General features: G+C 44.1%; 1 protein-coding gene across 1 annotated transcript; it reads right to left on the bottom strand.

Annotated features, from left to right (window-relative positions):
- Positions 1 to 2,878: 2,878 nt before the first annotated feature.
- Positions 2,879 to 15,698, bottom strand: LOC310936318 (juxtaposed with another zinc finger protein 1; the record flags this gene model as incomplete). Its single annotated transcript, XM_083900360.1, has 5 exons — positions 15,517 to 15,698; positions 8,125 to 8,197; positions 6,319 to 6,515; positions 4,448 to 4,617; positions 2,879 to 3,055 (listed from the first exon to the last, which is right to left on the bottom strand). Exons 1-5 carry the CDS (start codon positions 15,629 to 15,631, stop codon positions 2,879 to 2,881), a joined length of 732 nt encoding a protein of 243 aa, XP_083756486.1. The 5' UTR covers positions 15,632 to 15,698.
- Between the last annotated feature and the right edge of the window lie 294 nt (positions 15,699 to 15,992).

A 15,992-nucleotide genomic window follows, 5' to 3' on the forward strand; every position in this document is an offset into this window, starting at 1 on the left:
AAGCTGCGGGGCAGAGGGGGACTATTGTTATTGTTTTTTTTTGTTGTTGTTTTGTTGTTATGTACTTCCACTGTGTGTGTGTGCACACTCCTCTGTGTCATGAGCGAATGTCATTGTGTGTCTATTTTTCTGTCATTACAAAAGGAAAACTGTCACAGTGTTTGAATCAGGCTTTAAAACTTGCACATGCCCAGTAATCACAAGGCAAAAGAGTGTGTCTGTGTGTGTGTGTGTGTGTGTGTGTGTGTGTGGTGTGTGTGTCCGCTGCAGCCCTTTCACGTAAGAATGTCCAGATGGTTTCGAGTGCGTGTACTTCAGAGATCTTTATGAATAAAGTAAGCTTGTCTAAATGCATTTTTCACTCCCTTGTGCTTCGTCTGCGTTGAAAAGAAACAAAGACACCGTTTTTTGTTTTTTGAGTTTGAGCCGTGTAAGCTTTTGACTTTATTTTTGCTGTTTTTTTTGTTGTTGTTTTTTGTTGAAATTTCAGTCGTTTCCTGTTTACATAAAAGCAGCTTCTCTTTTTTTTTTATATATATATATATAGAAAGTACAGTTTGACATCATTTACAAGTCACTCTGCTCACAACCTCTCGCCCCCCCGATACAAAAAAGGACACATTGGTCTCCACGTTACATACGAAAATATAATTTAAAAGCACTTGACAAAAGACGCACATTACAATACATTCAATGTACACAATATACTGAAAGCCCTCCCTCCCTCGCCACCCCCACCCCCCGTCCTCCTGCACACAGCCTCCGGTCCCATACGTGTAATACTGCTAATGGCCCCCGTGTTGAGATCCAACTGTTGCCATGCCGACAGATTTTACAAGTGTTTGACAGAGCTCAAACGTGGACAACCAGTAATGAGGCGTTTAATACAGATCTAGTCCAAATTGTTGACTCTTTTGTGCTTGTTTGTTTAAGCTGTCGCTTTCATACCTTTGAAATACACACTGTACAAACGGTCCACCCGTCAGGTCTGATAGTATTGCTTGACGGAGCCCGAAGCTATCATTTCCGGTAACTAATGCCAAACAAAAGGCAGAATAATGTCAAAGAAATGTCGCGTACTGCAGCTTTAAGCACCACACTTGTGAGAAAATGGTCTTAAACATAGAATACATGGGTAAAGTTGTACATCAAATGTTTCGTTTTCTCATAAAATCCCACGGTAATAGCTGCTTGGAGGACGGGAGGGTGTGTGCACGTCGGAGGTCACTGCACTGTTTTGAAAATGAGAACAAAATCGACCTTAAACGCTTCGTCGCGTGAAGAAGAGGGGGAAATGATGTCACGAATGAAGGTGTCTTGGCACGGCGGCGTGTCGGCGCAGCACCGCTCTTGGTTTTTCTAGAGGCAACGAACGAAAACAAACGATTCCCGGTTTTTCAGGACGATAACACTACATGACAACGACAGCGCCACCCGACCGTCCTGCTCTACAGGAGTCGATAAACCCAGCCGGGGAGCCTGGCGCTGAAAACACACACATACTGACAACAGTTAACACTTAAGAGGCTGATGATTCTTCTGGAAAACAACACACACACACAAATGCAGCACTCACTCATTCACATTCATACATACAGTGAACTGGAATGCCATTGTCTACAACACACACACACACACACAGAAAATGACAGGTTGCAGGTGGTAAGAACACACAAGTCCACCCTCGCCTTTCTCGCGGTTCCTCGTGGTACGACACAGAAAGCATGCATGTTGACATTCTGTCAAAAGTACATCCACCCATCTGCACATCGACAATGAAAAAAACACTGCCACGCGCTTTAACCACCTCCGTCCCCGCCCCACCCCCAACCCCGCCCACCCCTCTTCAGGCACATGGTATGATCAATGTTTGGCAGTGAAGAGCTGTTGGCAATGATCATGGGAAATGGAAAAAAAAAAACAACAAAGATCTTGGCAAAGTGGGAGTTTTTAGTTCTGCTCTGGGCACTCGACGTGAATGAGGACACAGCGGAGAGTCACTAAACGATAATACATACGACGGCTTTTTCTGTGCGTATGAAATGTGGACGATTTGTTGGCCCTGGTCCTTCCTCAGATACGCTTCTCTTTTGGCCTTCAGAATGTGAAGAGAGAGAGAAAACTCGACAAATTCATCAAGTAATGCATGAAAGGAACGCCTTGTTTTGTTTTTGTCTTAACTCGCACATAGGAAAAGAACACTTATCTAAAACACTGACGGGAAATATATATAAAATAAAGCTTGAAAATAAAGTGTAACTATGTATATGCTCATGAATACCTTTTTTTATATATTTTATGTACACATACATATCTGTCTATTGTTTTTTTTAATATATCAATATATCTGTTTTTTTAAGTATAACTGCATACTCGTACTCAAACCCCCTCCTGTGAACGCTCCGATCAAAGCTCAGCGAACTCGTTGACACTCCCGTAAAAAGGTATGAGCTCAGATCAGCGGCAAAAAGGGGCCGGGCTTAGTTGCGCTTCCTGTTTCTCTTTACCCCGCCTTTCTTCTTTCGTTTGTTTTTTGTCTTTTCTCTCTGTTTTTTTTTTTTTACAGTTAGCACCTTATATGAGTCAAATAATAAGAACAAAAAAAAATAATATCGTGATAGCATAATACGAATGTGCAAATGTACAACAATAAAAATACTACAAAGATACTTTTTTTCTTTCAAAGAATACAAGTGATATAACATGGATAGAATAAAATAAAAACAAAAACAATGTAACACAACAAATAAAAATATTAAGAACAACTTAAAGCATGCACTTGATCCTTTAGTGTGTGGAATGGGAATAAAAAAAAAAAAATAAAGTCAGGATTGAATAGGGCTATGTTTGGGGCACATGTTTGGCACTACCGCACGCTCTAGCCTTGAATCTTGCGCAGGATTTCGGTGGAGACGGGCGGGTGGAAGTTGATGGTGTGGTGTCTCAGGCCCTGCGACGTCTTGTAGCTCTTGCCGCAGCGACACTTGAAGGGCTTCCTCACGCGGATCTGCGTGCGGTGGCCGTTCTTGGCGTGGTACTTGATGCCGTTCACGTTCTGTGGAGAGAGCGAGAGAGAGACAGAGAGCGAGACAGTGAAGGCGAGGAGGATGCTGTGTGTCGTTACACAAACCTGTGCGATGAAGAAATGTCTTTTGACGCCGCTCCAGGAAATTTGCATTCATCTATTCCGCGTAACCCGTTGTACTACACACGCGATCAGTCGACACTTTGAGCGCGACACTGCTGTTAAATAGTTTCCGTCTGATCGTCAGCCCAGACCTCTCATGCATGGTATCATTAACATCAATGTACATCCAAAAGTGCTGTTCCAGAAGAGAACATTTCGTAATGTGTCCTGTCATGTTAAAAACTCATGTCACTGTCAGTTTTATGGCAGGTACTTAACAGACATTAGTCCTGTCCTGCATTCACCTACGTTTGATGAATTATTTTCCCAGTTTTAAACGTTAAAATGTACGGAAGCTCATTGCTTCTAGGTCTTTTAGGTTTCGTTTTCAGACGCAACTGGCAACCCGTGGTTGCTCGGCAGCTGAGACTCTACTGACTGCAATGATTGGTAGACGGCGGTAGGTGGCGCCACATGCCAAAACATGATTTCAAAACATAAACATGATTTGCAGTCTGCAAAATATTATTTTTAATGCAAATATTTTGGCTGTACTGTTGTTGTTGGTGAGTTCAGTTTGTTATATGAACATTATTCCTGAGTCTCTGTGACATATTAGGAGGATTTTATGGCCAGTTGCTTTAGATCCATATCATGATGGATATCATTATTGTGTTGTCGTGAGATGATTTTAAGCTAATTTCCCAGAGAGACACTCAAGTGTCCCCCCAGGTCATTTGAGTTTGAGACCGGGTCTGGACATTCTTTGCTGTTCACATGTGACAAATGCACTGTCTGTATCAGACTCATTCATAACTGAAAGAGCATCTCCAGAGGACGCGGAGGAGGGTTGTGGCGCCAGGCTCGATCCTACAGGAAGTAAGAAACTCAGATCATTCACTCGCTGCGGATCCTCCAGAGTTCCTTCTGCCCCCCGTTCTCACATGAACCCACTCGGACATTACGCTGAAAAGGCTGGCAGAAAGAGTCTCTGGAGACTCTCCGGAGCGACTTTTCTGTGGACATTTATTTAGCATTCAGAGAATCTCTGGAGCTTAGCTGTAAACAATGTCGGAGCTTTGTGAAACCGTGGTGGGAAAAGCCCGAGAAGAAGAAGAAGGAGAAGAAGAAGAAGAAAACGTATGCGGAGCAATTCAGAGCGGCAGCAAATGTGGCTTTCTCCCACGTCACCGTATTTGGTTTAAAAATAGTTATTCCCACACTGTCAATTAGCTAAAAGAGCAGGAATGACGAGCTGAAGACATGTGAAGCTCAGACAGAACCTCTAGTGTGTCCCCCTCACGTCCCACGTCCTCTTACCTTGTATCTCTTCTTACAGCCAGGGACAGGGCAGGCAAACGGTTTCTCCTCTCCCCCGTTCATGCACATGGAGCTGAGGATGGACTCGGAGCTGATGGCACTTTCTGTGGTCCACGACTCATCGCTGTCCGACTCCTCGTAGTCTACCTCCTCCTCGTCATACTCGCTGCCTGGAGGCAGAGCGGAGACATCAAAAACATTTACTCATGGTGGATGAAATATGGAGGGGGTTTTAACCCCCGAAAGGAATGTACAAAAAACAGACTTTAATTTATTAATACTTTTCTCTATATTCGGCATTATTAGTAGCCAGTGTGAGCGTGGGGGGCGCAGACAAAGAAACAGCAGTGCTTCATGTGTGTGTGTGTGTGTGTGTGTCTGCTTCTGTGTGTGAGTCAAAACACAAGGATTGGCACCAAGAAAGGGATCATTAAGTGGGAGTGATCCCCATTGCTCAGCCTGGAAAAAAGTCCTTTGCTAAGTGCCGAACATTTTCCACTCTTACACACATACACAAACACACACACACACACACACATATATACATGTCTTTACCACATTTCCTTGTTAGGCCCGGGCATAATGTCCCCACAAGGAACATACACACACACACGCACACACACTTCAATTAATGTTGACAGCCTTAACAAAGCCAACCTTAACCCTAACATTAACTTAACCACAATTCAAATCTCAGCCACAAACTTCACCAGCTCCTCAGAAATAAGGTTCAGCCTCATAAGGACCAGGTTTTGGTCTCCGTGAGGACTACTAGTCCAGTGTTTGAGTTGAGAAAGGGTCATAAAGAGGCACATGACACACACACACACACACACACACACATAAAGTCCCAGTGACCCCCCACCATCTCACAGGAAATGCTGCACCTCAGCATGAGGAAATGGATGGCACCCTGGCACATGTTGAAAGACTCGGCGTGTGTGTGTGTGTGTGTGTGTGTGTGTGTGTGTGTGTGTGTGTGTGTGTGTGTGTGTGTGTGTGTGTGTGTGTGTGTGTGTAGTAGTAGTAGTAGCTGTGCTGCTGCTGCTGTATCAGCCCCCAGACCTGAGGCTGCTTTTTGGGAACCATTTGGGCTGGAATTGGACATCTGCTTCTGGGCTGCACAACACACGGCCCCCATGCAAACACACAGCAGGACAGCTGCTATGTAATTAGCAGAGTGTTGACTGGTCTGCTCACTGCAGGAGCCACCAAAGCCCAACACACAAACAACACACACACACACACACACACACACACACACACTTACAGACAGTTATTGGCGTTTTTTGCCTCTTCCACTCTTTGTCTGTTGAAAGCGTGGGAAGCTGGTTTTAATAAAAAGAAAAAAAATTCAAGAAAGAAATGGCAAACATTTCCAACTTATCCCAAAATAGCTTTATATGGTTAAAAGTGAATCATGTGTGGCTTGTGTTAACAGGTTGCGCTATGTTTTTGATTTTCCCAAACAAACCTTTATTCACACACACACATTCTTGTACTTGCTGCATACTGAGGACCCGGTTGATGACAAAATAAGGACCAGCATTTCCACTTTATAAATCAACACAATTACAAATATCTACTTCATGAATGACATCTATAAAGAACTACTGGACGCAGTACCATAAAATGTCTGCAAGTGGAGCCCCAGAGTAAAAAGTGTGTGAAACACCAGGGCCGGAAAACGGGTTTTTGTACCAAATTGAGGAGCTCTGTTAAAAACAGAGTACAGCATGTTTACAACCTAAGGAAGTGATTTCAATGAAAACAAAGTGAGGACCGGCCAAAATGTCCTCAATTTATTGGTTAAAAAACCCTCACTGGTCCTCAGTACAAGAACACAAACACACACACACACGTGGCCGTACCTGTAGGTGTGCTGCTGCGGAAAGAGGAGGACGGGGTGATGGGGGGCGTGACAGGAGGCGTTAAGTTACCACTCGTGTGGCGGGGAGGCGTGGCCGTGCTGTTTCTGGACACTCCGCCCGTGATGGACAGGGACAGCTTGGGCGTGGCTTTCTTTTTCATGGTCTCCTGTTCCCGGCGCGCCGCGTCCGTCATGAACCTGAGGACAAGAATGTGTCGTGACACGTTAAAGAGGTTATGTACTTTTTTTAATGAATCTGTCATTTTATGTTGGCTTATTTTGGTGCTGGGCGCGATAACGGTGGTTAACGGCGTCAGCATTAACGCACGCCACGTTTCCATGACGACTGACCGGAGAAAGACAAGCGTGACGTCGTGTTTACGTTGTTAAAAATGAGTCTCTAAAGTAACGCTGAACTTTAAAAACAGAGGCACACATACGCAGTACACAGCTACGCTGGTTATTTGTAGCGCTGCTTTTTTCGTATAATAACTGTAGGCGCTAAAGGAGCTAATGCAGCTAACGGAACTAACTGGTAAACGGTGCCTGGACTCTGGTGTCGCGGCACGTAAACATGACGTCACACGCGTCTTTCTCCGGTCAGTTGTCATGGAAACGCGCTAACGTGCGTTAACCTAGTATTTATTGTTATTTTGTATATGTACAAAAGTTTGGGGTCACTTAGAAATGTCCTTATTTTTTAAGGAAAAGCTCTTTTTTGAATATAACATTAAATGAATCAGAAATACACTCTATACATTGTTAATGTGGTAAATGACTATTCTAGCTACAAACGTCTGGTTTTTAATGGAATATGTACATAGGTGTATAGAGGCCCATTTCCAGCAACCATCTCTCCAGTGTTCTAATGGTACATTGTGTTTGCTAATGGCATTAGAAGACTATTGGATGATTAGAAAACCCTTGAAACCCTTGTACAATGATGTTAGCACAGCTGAAAACAGTTTAGCTGGTTCTCAATATTCATTATTTCTAATCTTGTCAATGTCTCGACTATATTTTCTATTCATTTTACAACTCCTTTGATGAATAAAAGTGTGACTTTTAATGGAAAACACACAAAAAATTGTATCTGTGACCCCAAACTTTTGAACAGTAGTGTATTTGACCTGTAAATCTTTGCTTTTATTATCATCTACAACATAGCTACATTAATTGTTTGCGTTTGTGTCTGCACTTTCTATAAGTTATTTAAAGGTTTTATTGACGTTGTTTACACTACCTGTAGCTTTCTATTGTGTCATAATAAGAGGTTTGATGTCGTCTAATTACGGCTGTGCTGCTGTTTTCAGTTGGAAGTCTGATCTCTAACCAGACGTGACTGAGCCGCTGACTGAGCCGCTGCCTTCTTAAGCGTTACAGTCGTCACAGCGGCGTACAGTTAAAGAGTTGACATTTACAACCTCTCGCCACTTGAACGATTAACCGCACAAAACAGACCTCTCGCTCTTCTCCTCTTTCTGTCTCGTACTTTTTGCGAAAGAGTGATTTAACGCGTTGGTTCACCGCACAAAATCATCACACACACACGCAGCATCATAATTCTGCCGGTTGTAGGTCGCGGAGTCAGGAGTGATTGTCTTGTATGGTTTCCTGTGCTGCTGGTGTGGGGATGAGTCACTGCTGTGTCTATGGGAAGACATCGGGATAAGTGGAACTACTTCCCACAAGCCACACGAACAAACACACACGTTCAACAACCACACACACACACACAGATAGGCTGTCACTGGTGGAGCAATGCTGCCCTCTATAGATGGTGTGCATGTGTGTGTGTGTGTGTTACCTGTTTATGTAGCTTAGGGCCAGATAAGTGGGCTGCTGTTGCTCCTGCTTCTCCAGAACCCGCGGGTCTGTGTCTGAAAGAGAGAGAGAGATAATCACGACTCTGTTGGGTGAATACTCTTAGTATGTAGACGACTCATGCGTCTGATATACAAGTGTGTACTCCTCACACTGCATTCTCTGTGTGTGCTCGGAATATATAGCATGGCCCGCCGAGTCATTTCAAATGCCCCTCATAAGCGGCGGATTATTACGCCAGCTCTTTAATTTAGTACCGACGTCTTTCCCGAGGCTGCTTAATCATGGCCAGAGTCTGGATGTGGCAAAGAGGAAGTTTGTTGTCGAGTAGCGAAGCGGCGTCGAGGAGCCTGTGATGAATGTACACAGTGTGTTGCTCACACACACACACGCTTTTTTTCCAGTCAGTAACACTACAGTAGGCAACTTCCACCGCCTGAGGGAAACAGTGTTAAATTTAAAGCCCCCCCCCACACACACACACACACACAAATCCCAGCGCCTGGAAAATAGCAAAACATCTGTGAAGCACCAGTGCCCCCAAGTGTTCAAAAGGGGAACAGAGGGATCCAAAATAGGTTTATGTGCATGTAATATGTCATAATTATCACCACGTATGTAAAGAATTTAATCATATCTGCACTCCTGGACCCTACTCCCAGCTAGTGTGTGTGTGTAGGTGTGTGTGTGTGTGTGTGCGTGTGTGTGTGTGTGTGTGTGTGTGTGTGTGTGTGTGTGTGTGTGTGTGTGTGTGTGTGTGTGTGTGTGTGTGTTGGCCCTCTTAGCCCTTTGGTTTTCAGGCTTTCACACCTCATAATTAAAAAAGAATGCAGACTTCTCACTGTGCAGAGGAACACCAAGGAGACCAGCAAACACGAAAACAAGCAGGAAAAAAAGAGACGCACAACACTGCTGCTGCTGCTGCTGCTGCTTCCTATACTATATATATATATATATATATAAACACATAGCACTGGAATGGCAAGGAAAGGAAATAAAAGATGCAGCAGCATGGAGCCATGATCACACACACACACACACACACACACTCATCTGAGGTGGTCCACTGAGGTGGTCTTTGACCGTCTTTTATAGCGGAGCCTTAATAATCCTACCTGCTGCTCAGATGTAGAGACCAGAGCTCTCTGCATGCCGCATTAACACACACACACACACACACACACACACATAGACCTACAGCACTGACAAAGCTGTCTCACAAACACTTTTTACAGCAGTTGAGACATAATCTGACTAACTCTAAATGACTTAACCCTGATATTGATATCACAACATTTTCAGTTCCCACACAATGAAAATATTCAGCTTCCCTTCCCTTAATGACAGTAAAAATTAATTATTCTTCAGTTTTATTCTGACAAAGCGAAAACAAATGACTTCAAACTGTTACACAGTGCATAATCCTAATTCAATTGAATCTTAAAAGCATACTTATCATTATTCTACACACTCACGGTGACTAAAAAAAAATATGTCATTATCGTAGCTGATATATATACAGCTAAACTGAAACGGTCCCAGTGAAGTGCTCTTAGATAGTATAATCTAATGTTTTGTTGGCACAAAACGCAGCGTTCACAAGACAACATGCTGACAGATTCATCACCAATGAAACTGTCACACAGCAGAATAATATTATGGCACATTGACAATAAATCATCAGCGCCTACAAGACGTTTTTTTTCCTCCCAGGCCGAGAAAAGAAAACATATTTCAAATACCAGTACAGTTGTGCATGGGATCGCGTCTGCGTCTGATACAGGAGGTGGTAAACCTTTGTTACAATGTGCATGCTGTGGCAAGCGCAAATGTGGTATTATACAATTCAAACGAGAACAGAAGTGTCTGACATGGCTTTTCAAAACTGACCGACTGCACGGAGCCTTCATCGCGACCATCTGACACCACACAACTCAACAAAGACAAAGAAATCCCAGCCACATTAGAGAGGTCAGTGAACGTAATATAAACCACTGATTGAATACGTTTTAGGGTAATAGTTAAGTTAAGGGTTTGGTAAGGTCTATGTATGTCTCTGTATGACCTTTGGTTCTACCTGGAACCATTTGCTTCTGAGAGACCCTTCCTGAGAAGAAAGGTTTTTTCAAGGGCTCTTGGTAACACTAATGGTTCCAGTAAGAACCATTTAATCCAGAGAACCCTTAAACCCCCCTTTCTGGAATAAAGGGTTTAAAAAGGGTTCTACCTGGATCTAAAAAGGGTTCTCCTATGAGGACAAGCCAAAGAACCTTATATGGTTCTACTTAGCACTTTTATTTCTAAGAGTGCATAAACACTGACCTTGTGAGGACCAGTAGTCCTAATGGAGACCAAAACCTGGTCCTCATGAGGCAGAACCTAACTTCTGAGGAAGTGGTTAAGTTTAGGGCTAAGATTTGAAGTGTGGTTAGGGTTAAGCCTTAACTACACTCTTAGAAATAAAAGTGCTAAGTAGAACCATATAAAGTTATTTGGCTTGTCCTCATAGGAAAACCCTTTTTGGCTCCAGGTAGAAACTTTTTATAAAGGTTCCACCTGGAAACCTTTTGGAGGGTTCCACCAAGAACCCTTTTAAAATCCTTTATTCAGCAAAGGGGTTTTAAAGTGTTCTCTGGATCAAAATGGTTCTTACTGGAACCATTAGTGTTACCAAGAACCCTTGAAAAACCCTTTCTTTGGGAAAAGGGTTTTTCAGAAGCAAATGGTTCCAGGTAGAACCTCAGCCCTTGTAGAAGGACCCTTTTGGAACCCTTATTTCTAAGAGTGTGGGTTTATTTAGGGTGTCCAAATGAATAGAAGCCAGTGCGACTTTAAAGGAGTCGCTGAACTAACTAAGTTGGGAAGCAGGGTGTTATATTGTGAGCCAGGTGCACGGAGCAAGTTGCAGTAAATGTTCACCGCTTTTATGACTTCCACTCACCTAGCAGGACAGGAAGCTACAACCTACAAGGCACACACACTCTGACCATAACCACAACTCGTCTAACTCTTACCACTGACCAAAAAAATCCACTTTTTCCCCATGTTGGACAAACTATTTTGACCCAAAAGCAGCCCATAAGATACACATGGAGGAAAAAAGCTAAATATTATGTTTCACTGGTTAAATTCCAGTGTGTGTGTACATTTAGTACATGTGCGGCTGCATGCCTGAGACACTGCAGACTCACCAGGGTCCATAAATATCTAGCTAATTAGCATTCCTTGCCATTAAAGGCAGCGCCCAATCAACAGCCACTCCACACATTTCAACACAGGCATCCATCTCCTCCCAGCAGCGTACTGCTGCCCCCTGCTGGCCACACAGAGACTGCATGTGCACGTACTGTATGTGAACATGTGTGTGTGTGTGTGTGTGTTTAAACCAGGCCAAGAATGCGTGGCTTGTTCTGCAGTCTGCTAATTAAGCCACAGACAGCATTTTACCATGTTTCTGAAGCAGCAGGCAACCGGATGGATGGAGGGAGAGGAGGAGGAGGAGGATAGGGGCAAAGAGGGGGGAGGCAAACCTCTCTGTAATTACACTTCCCAGGGCTCGGTCGAGCGCTCAGGCTCTGCAAATTCCAAAAGGTGATCTTTGTGACTCACGCCGTGTGCGGATGTATGTGTTGCGTGAAAAGACAGGGCCTGCAGTTTCCAGTTTGGGATGCCAGTGCACTAATTGCCGCGCTACACCCTGACAGGTCGTTTAGGAAGTATATACGCCGAACACATTCCCTCACATGCACAAACACACACACCTCTCAAAGAAGGACGCGAAACCAGCTGGCACCTCAGGCCTGGAATAATAAACTTTAAATCTTCTTATCATAATAATCATGTACATGTTTTTTTTTTTTTAATGATCTTGTGTTTTCTTTGCCATTTTAAAATGCCATATTGGACTTGGGGGGGGGGGGGGGGGTGACGGCTGTTTTCCATATTTCCTGGGCATTATATAGACCAAAGAGTGAATCCTTTCATGAGAAAAATAAATAAACTAATAACTTGACGTACACTGAGGCAAAGCCATAAAAGGAAAATGGTGGGATGGTAGAATTTAAAAACAAAACTAAATGATCTAATTTAAATAACGCTAAAATTGCCTTTAAAAACACATGTGTCTACCAACACATGTGAATTTAATCCATACTGGTTGAATTATCAAAATAATTGCCACTTATTTAAATAAACCAATCAATTATTTGGCTGATTCTTGCATAATACAAGACAAAAATACTGCACAAAACCAATTTTCTGATCATTCACCTATTCTGTACCTAGGCATATACATCATTTCAAACTCAAAAGTTTGAAAATCAGTTGGAATCATAACAACAGCTTCTTCTAAGTGTTTGCATTAGTTATTTTTCTTTCAGGCAGTGAGGTAACAGGGCCTTGTGCACGCCGGGCTAAACGATTACGTCTTTTACAAAATAATGTTATCAGCATTTTTTTTCCAGTAGCGCTTACATTGTCATACACTATTACGACATAACGTTGGCCAGGCTCCGAGTCACAGCTCACCCTTTGTTTCCAGCTGTAAGACTGACTTGTGATGTTTGGGATTTCCCTGTTCTCAAACCCATATTTTTCCTTTCCTTAATCTTCACTTTGAACTTTCTTAAACCACTATCTACCTCTCTCTCCCTCCCTCCCCCCCTGCACATCTTTGTTGATGTAAGAGGCAGGTATGTGCTTGTGCAGGTGAGAACACAACAAAGTGCAGCCGTGCACCCACGCAGGCAAACCTGACATCATTACATTCCTCGGGCCTGACCGAGTCACCGCACAAAGCCATCAACAACAGCACGGTGATCACACACCGAACACACACAGGTTTCCTCCTGTATGCAGATGTGATCTAAACAGTGCGGGCATCTTTGGACGCCGGCACTCCGTCCTTTCTTCAGCGATGAGGTCAGCTCTCGGGAGCCACACATCGCCCTTCTTTTTTCTCACGGAGAGAGAGAGAGAAAACTAAGGTGATGTCAGAGAAAGCAGGAGTCCAAAAGAAGTCACAAAAAGATGAGAAAACACTGGAGGAGGAGGATGGTAAAAATCACTTTTTAGGATGACTGACACATAGGGTGTCCTACCACAAGAGGGCAGCACAATCTATGGTAATGACCGAGTGTTTCTTGCACCCTGACCTCAGACCAACTGCCTCGCTGCTTTCTAACCACTATTTATGTCCGCTATCAGTGCCTGTTATCACCTCCGGATTATCTGATTTATGGCTAGTGCCATCCTTTTTTTTCATAACCTGTTTGCACACTGCAGGACACACCACAAATCAAAGCAACCCCGCTATCTACAAAATCCTCAAGCAGCTTATCCGGGCATCTCGTGTCGAGGAGTTAAGAGGATGAAATTACCTCGTCTTGTGTCTTGGTTATCGATTACACACCTTTTGCGCCACATCAAAATCAAAGAAGAGACTGAGCTTAATGCCTCCACCATCCCCCTCCCTCCCTCCATCTGTCACACTCATCCCTGCTGAAACTGATCCACGTGTAGTATTGATTAGATTAGTAGTGTAGTAGTGTAAGTGTGTGTAATTGTATTTGATACCGCTTTCTGACCTTTTCTGGCACAAACAGTGACCAGTAGTCCTTTTAAAGACCAAAACCTGCTCATTATGAGGCAGCATCTCTGTGTGTAAACCTGTGTGTGTGTGTGTGTGTGTGTGTGTGTGTGTGTGTGTGTGTGTGTGTGTGTGTGTGTGTGTGTGTGTGTGTGTGTGTGTGTGTGTGTGTGAGATCCTGACACAGCTGGTGACCCCGCCGCAGTCTAAAGCGAGCACAGGGGATCGTCATTAAGTCAAGTGATTTAACTGGTGAGCTACTCATTCTGCTCAAACGAAGCTTGGGGTCAAAGGTCACAGCAAGAGCCAGATGGGGGCAAATATCTGTGAGCAATTTTGGTCTTGAGACAAGACAGGAAACCTTGAAAATGAGTCGACCCATTCATGGGAAACATTGTCGGTTCGCAGCCACAGGTGATCAGCCTTGTAAAAAAAAAAAAATATACGAATGGATCCACAGACTCTAATCCACACAAATTACACAAATCCCAAGAAAACAAGCACATCATCATTCCTGTCCCACATGTGACGTGACACCGCTCGATGTCCTCGTCATCACAGCTGGCTGCTCCGGAGCTCTCTTTGTTGGCGAGACAGCAGGTGTGCAATAACTCAGCCAATATACTGCCCCCTACCCCTTTACAGAGTGCCAGTTGCCATGGAAACAGGCTCAATGAAGCATCACCCCACTGCTTCGTCCCCATTTAAACAGACTGCTCAGGATGGATACACGCCACAAATGATGATGATTAGTCCTAACTCCCTAAATATGATATGTAACGATAATAACATCATATAAAATACTATGAATTCAGCACAGGAGTTTGATTTTGTGATTTTTGATTAGATTTGCCACATGAGATTCTAGTCTTCTATATTCTAGTCCAAGGATGAGAACTTAAAAAACATAGGAATTGCCTCCAAACAGAGTTTTGGATCTTTCATTGAAATTTCCTCCAATGAAAACTGTTAAAACTGTTGTCTGCAGTTTATTACACAGTGCAGTTAATCTTGATTGGTTTATAACAATTGTGAGTCATGCAAAAATGAATTTAATGCATGAACTTAATCAAACACTGCATAGTTTGCATAATATTTGCAGTAAGTTGCACTGATTTGCAGCTTGTAACGGCATTTGTCTACAGTTAAATTACAGGTAACAGGGCTTTTACTGTCTGATGGAAAACGAATCAACAGCATCACACTGATGTAATGAAACCTTAATAACTCCCTACATGTCTGTCACACTTTGGTTTAAATTAACACAGTGCCAGACGTTGAATGCAGTAACACCAGCTTTAAATGGAAAGCAAAAAAGGTGACGAGTTGAAAACTCAAAAAAGGTGTTAAAAGCCATAGAGTAAATACACACACAGGGGGGACAGACAGCCGCAGCAGCGGTGTGAAAGGAGCGGGAGCTGCGCTGCATCAGGTCTGGGGACGTAAACACACTCTCCCGCAGTGTTAGCTGAGAAACCGCTGCCTGCTCCAAATGCTACTTACACCTATGAGACCTACGCGGCCCTCGTAGGCGAGTTACCGCTGCAAAAGGTAACAATAACAGTAACGGCACAACAGAAGCAAAAGGTTGACACTTGTTTTATATATAAATAGTGTTTGTCACGATAACTTAGGCCCCATAACGAGGAATAACTCCGGCGCCGAAGAGCTTCGACAGGCAGCGGGGCAGCAGGAATAGCGGAACGCCGAGCCTATCTGCGTTTAGCTAACTAGCTTGCTAACCCTAGCTAGCCTCCTAGCCCCGTCCTCCCGTGTGGGCCGACTCACCGATGTGATTGTCCTCGATGTGGACGATGAGGTCGGCGAGAGTCTCGAACTGGAGACCGCAGCCGCCGAACCTGCAGGAATTGGAGAAAAACGAAGCGGCGGCGATGCCCGTCATGATTTCGGCGCTGGTGCATGCACTGGGTGGAGGGAAGGGAGGGTTCGAGGAGCCGGGGTGGTGAACGCGGAGGCAGAGGCTTCGGGTCCGGGGTGGGAGAGGGGCAGAGCAGCGCCGAGCAGCGGGGCAGATACCGGGCAGACAGACGGGACAGCGGCGGACGCAGCTGGGAGGAGGCGGGACGGTGGGGGTGGGGATAGATGGATGGATGGATGGAGGGAGGAAGGAGGAGGAGGAGGTGGGCTGGTTGGTGGCACATACGTCATGACCTGACTACCTGTAGGGATCATTGACATACTATTACATTGTGCTTACTCTTTATGTTGTTATTACCCTATTCCCTTTATTATAGATCTATTGT

This window comes from Microchirus variegatus, assembly GCF_963457635.1.
Source record: "Microchirus variegatus genome assembly, chromosome: 13".
Lineage (NCBI taxonomy): Eukaryota > Metazoa > Chordata > Actinopteri > Pleuronectiformes > Soleidae > Microchirus > Microchirus variegatus.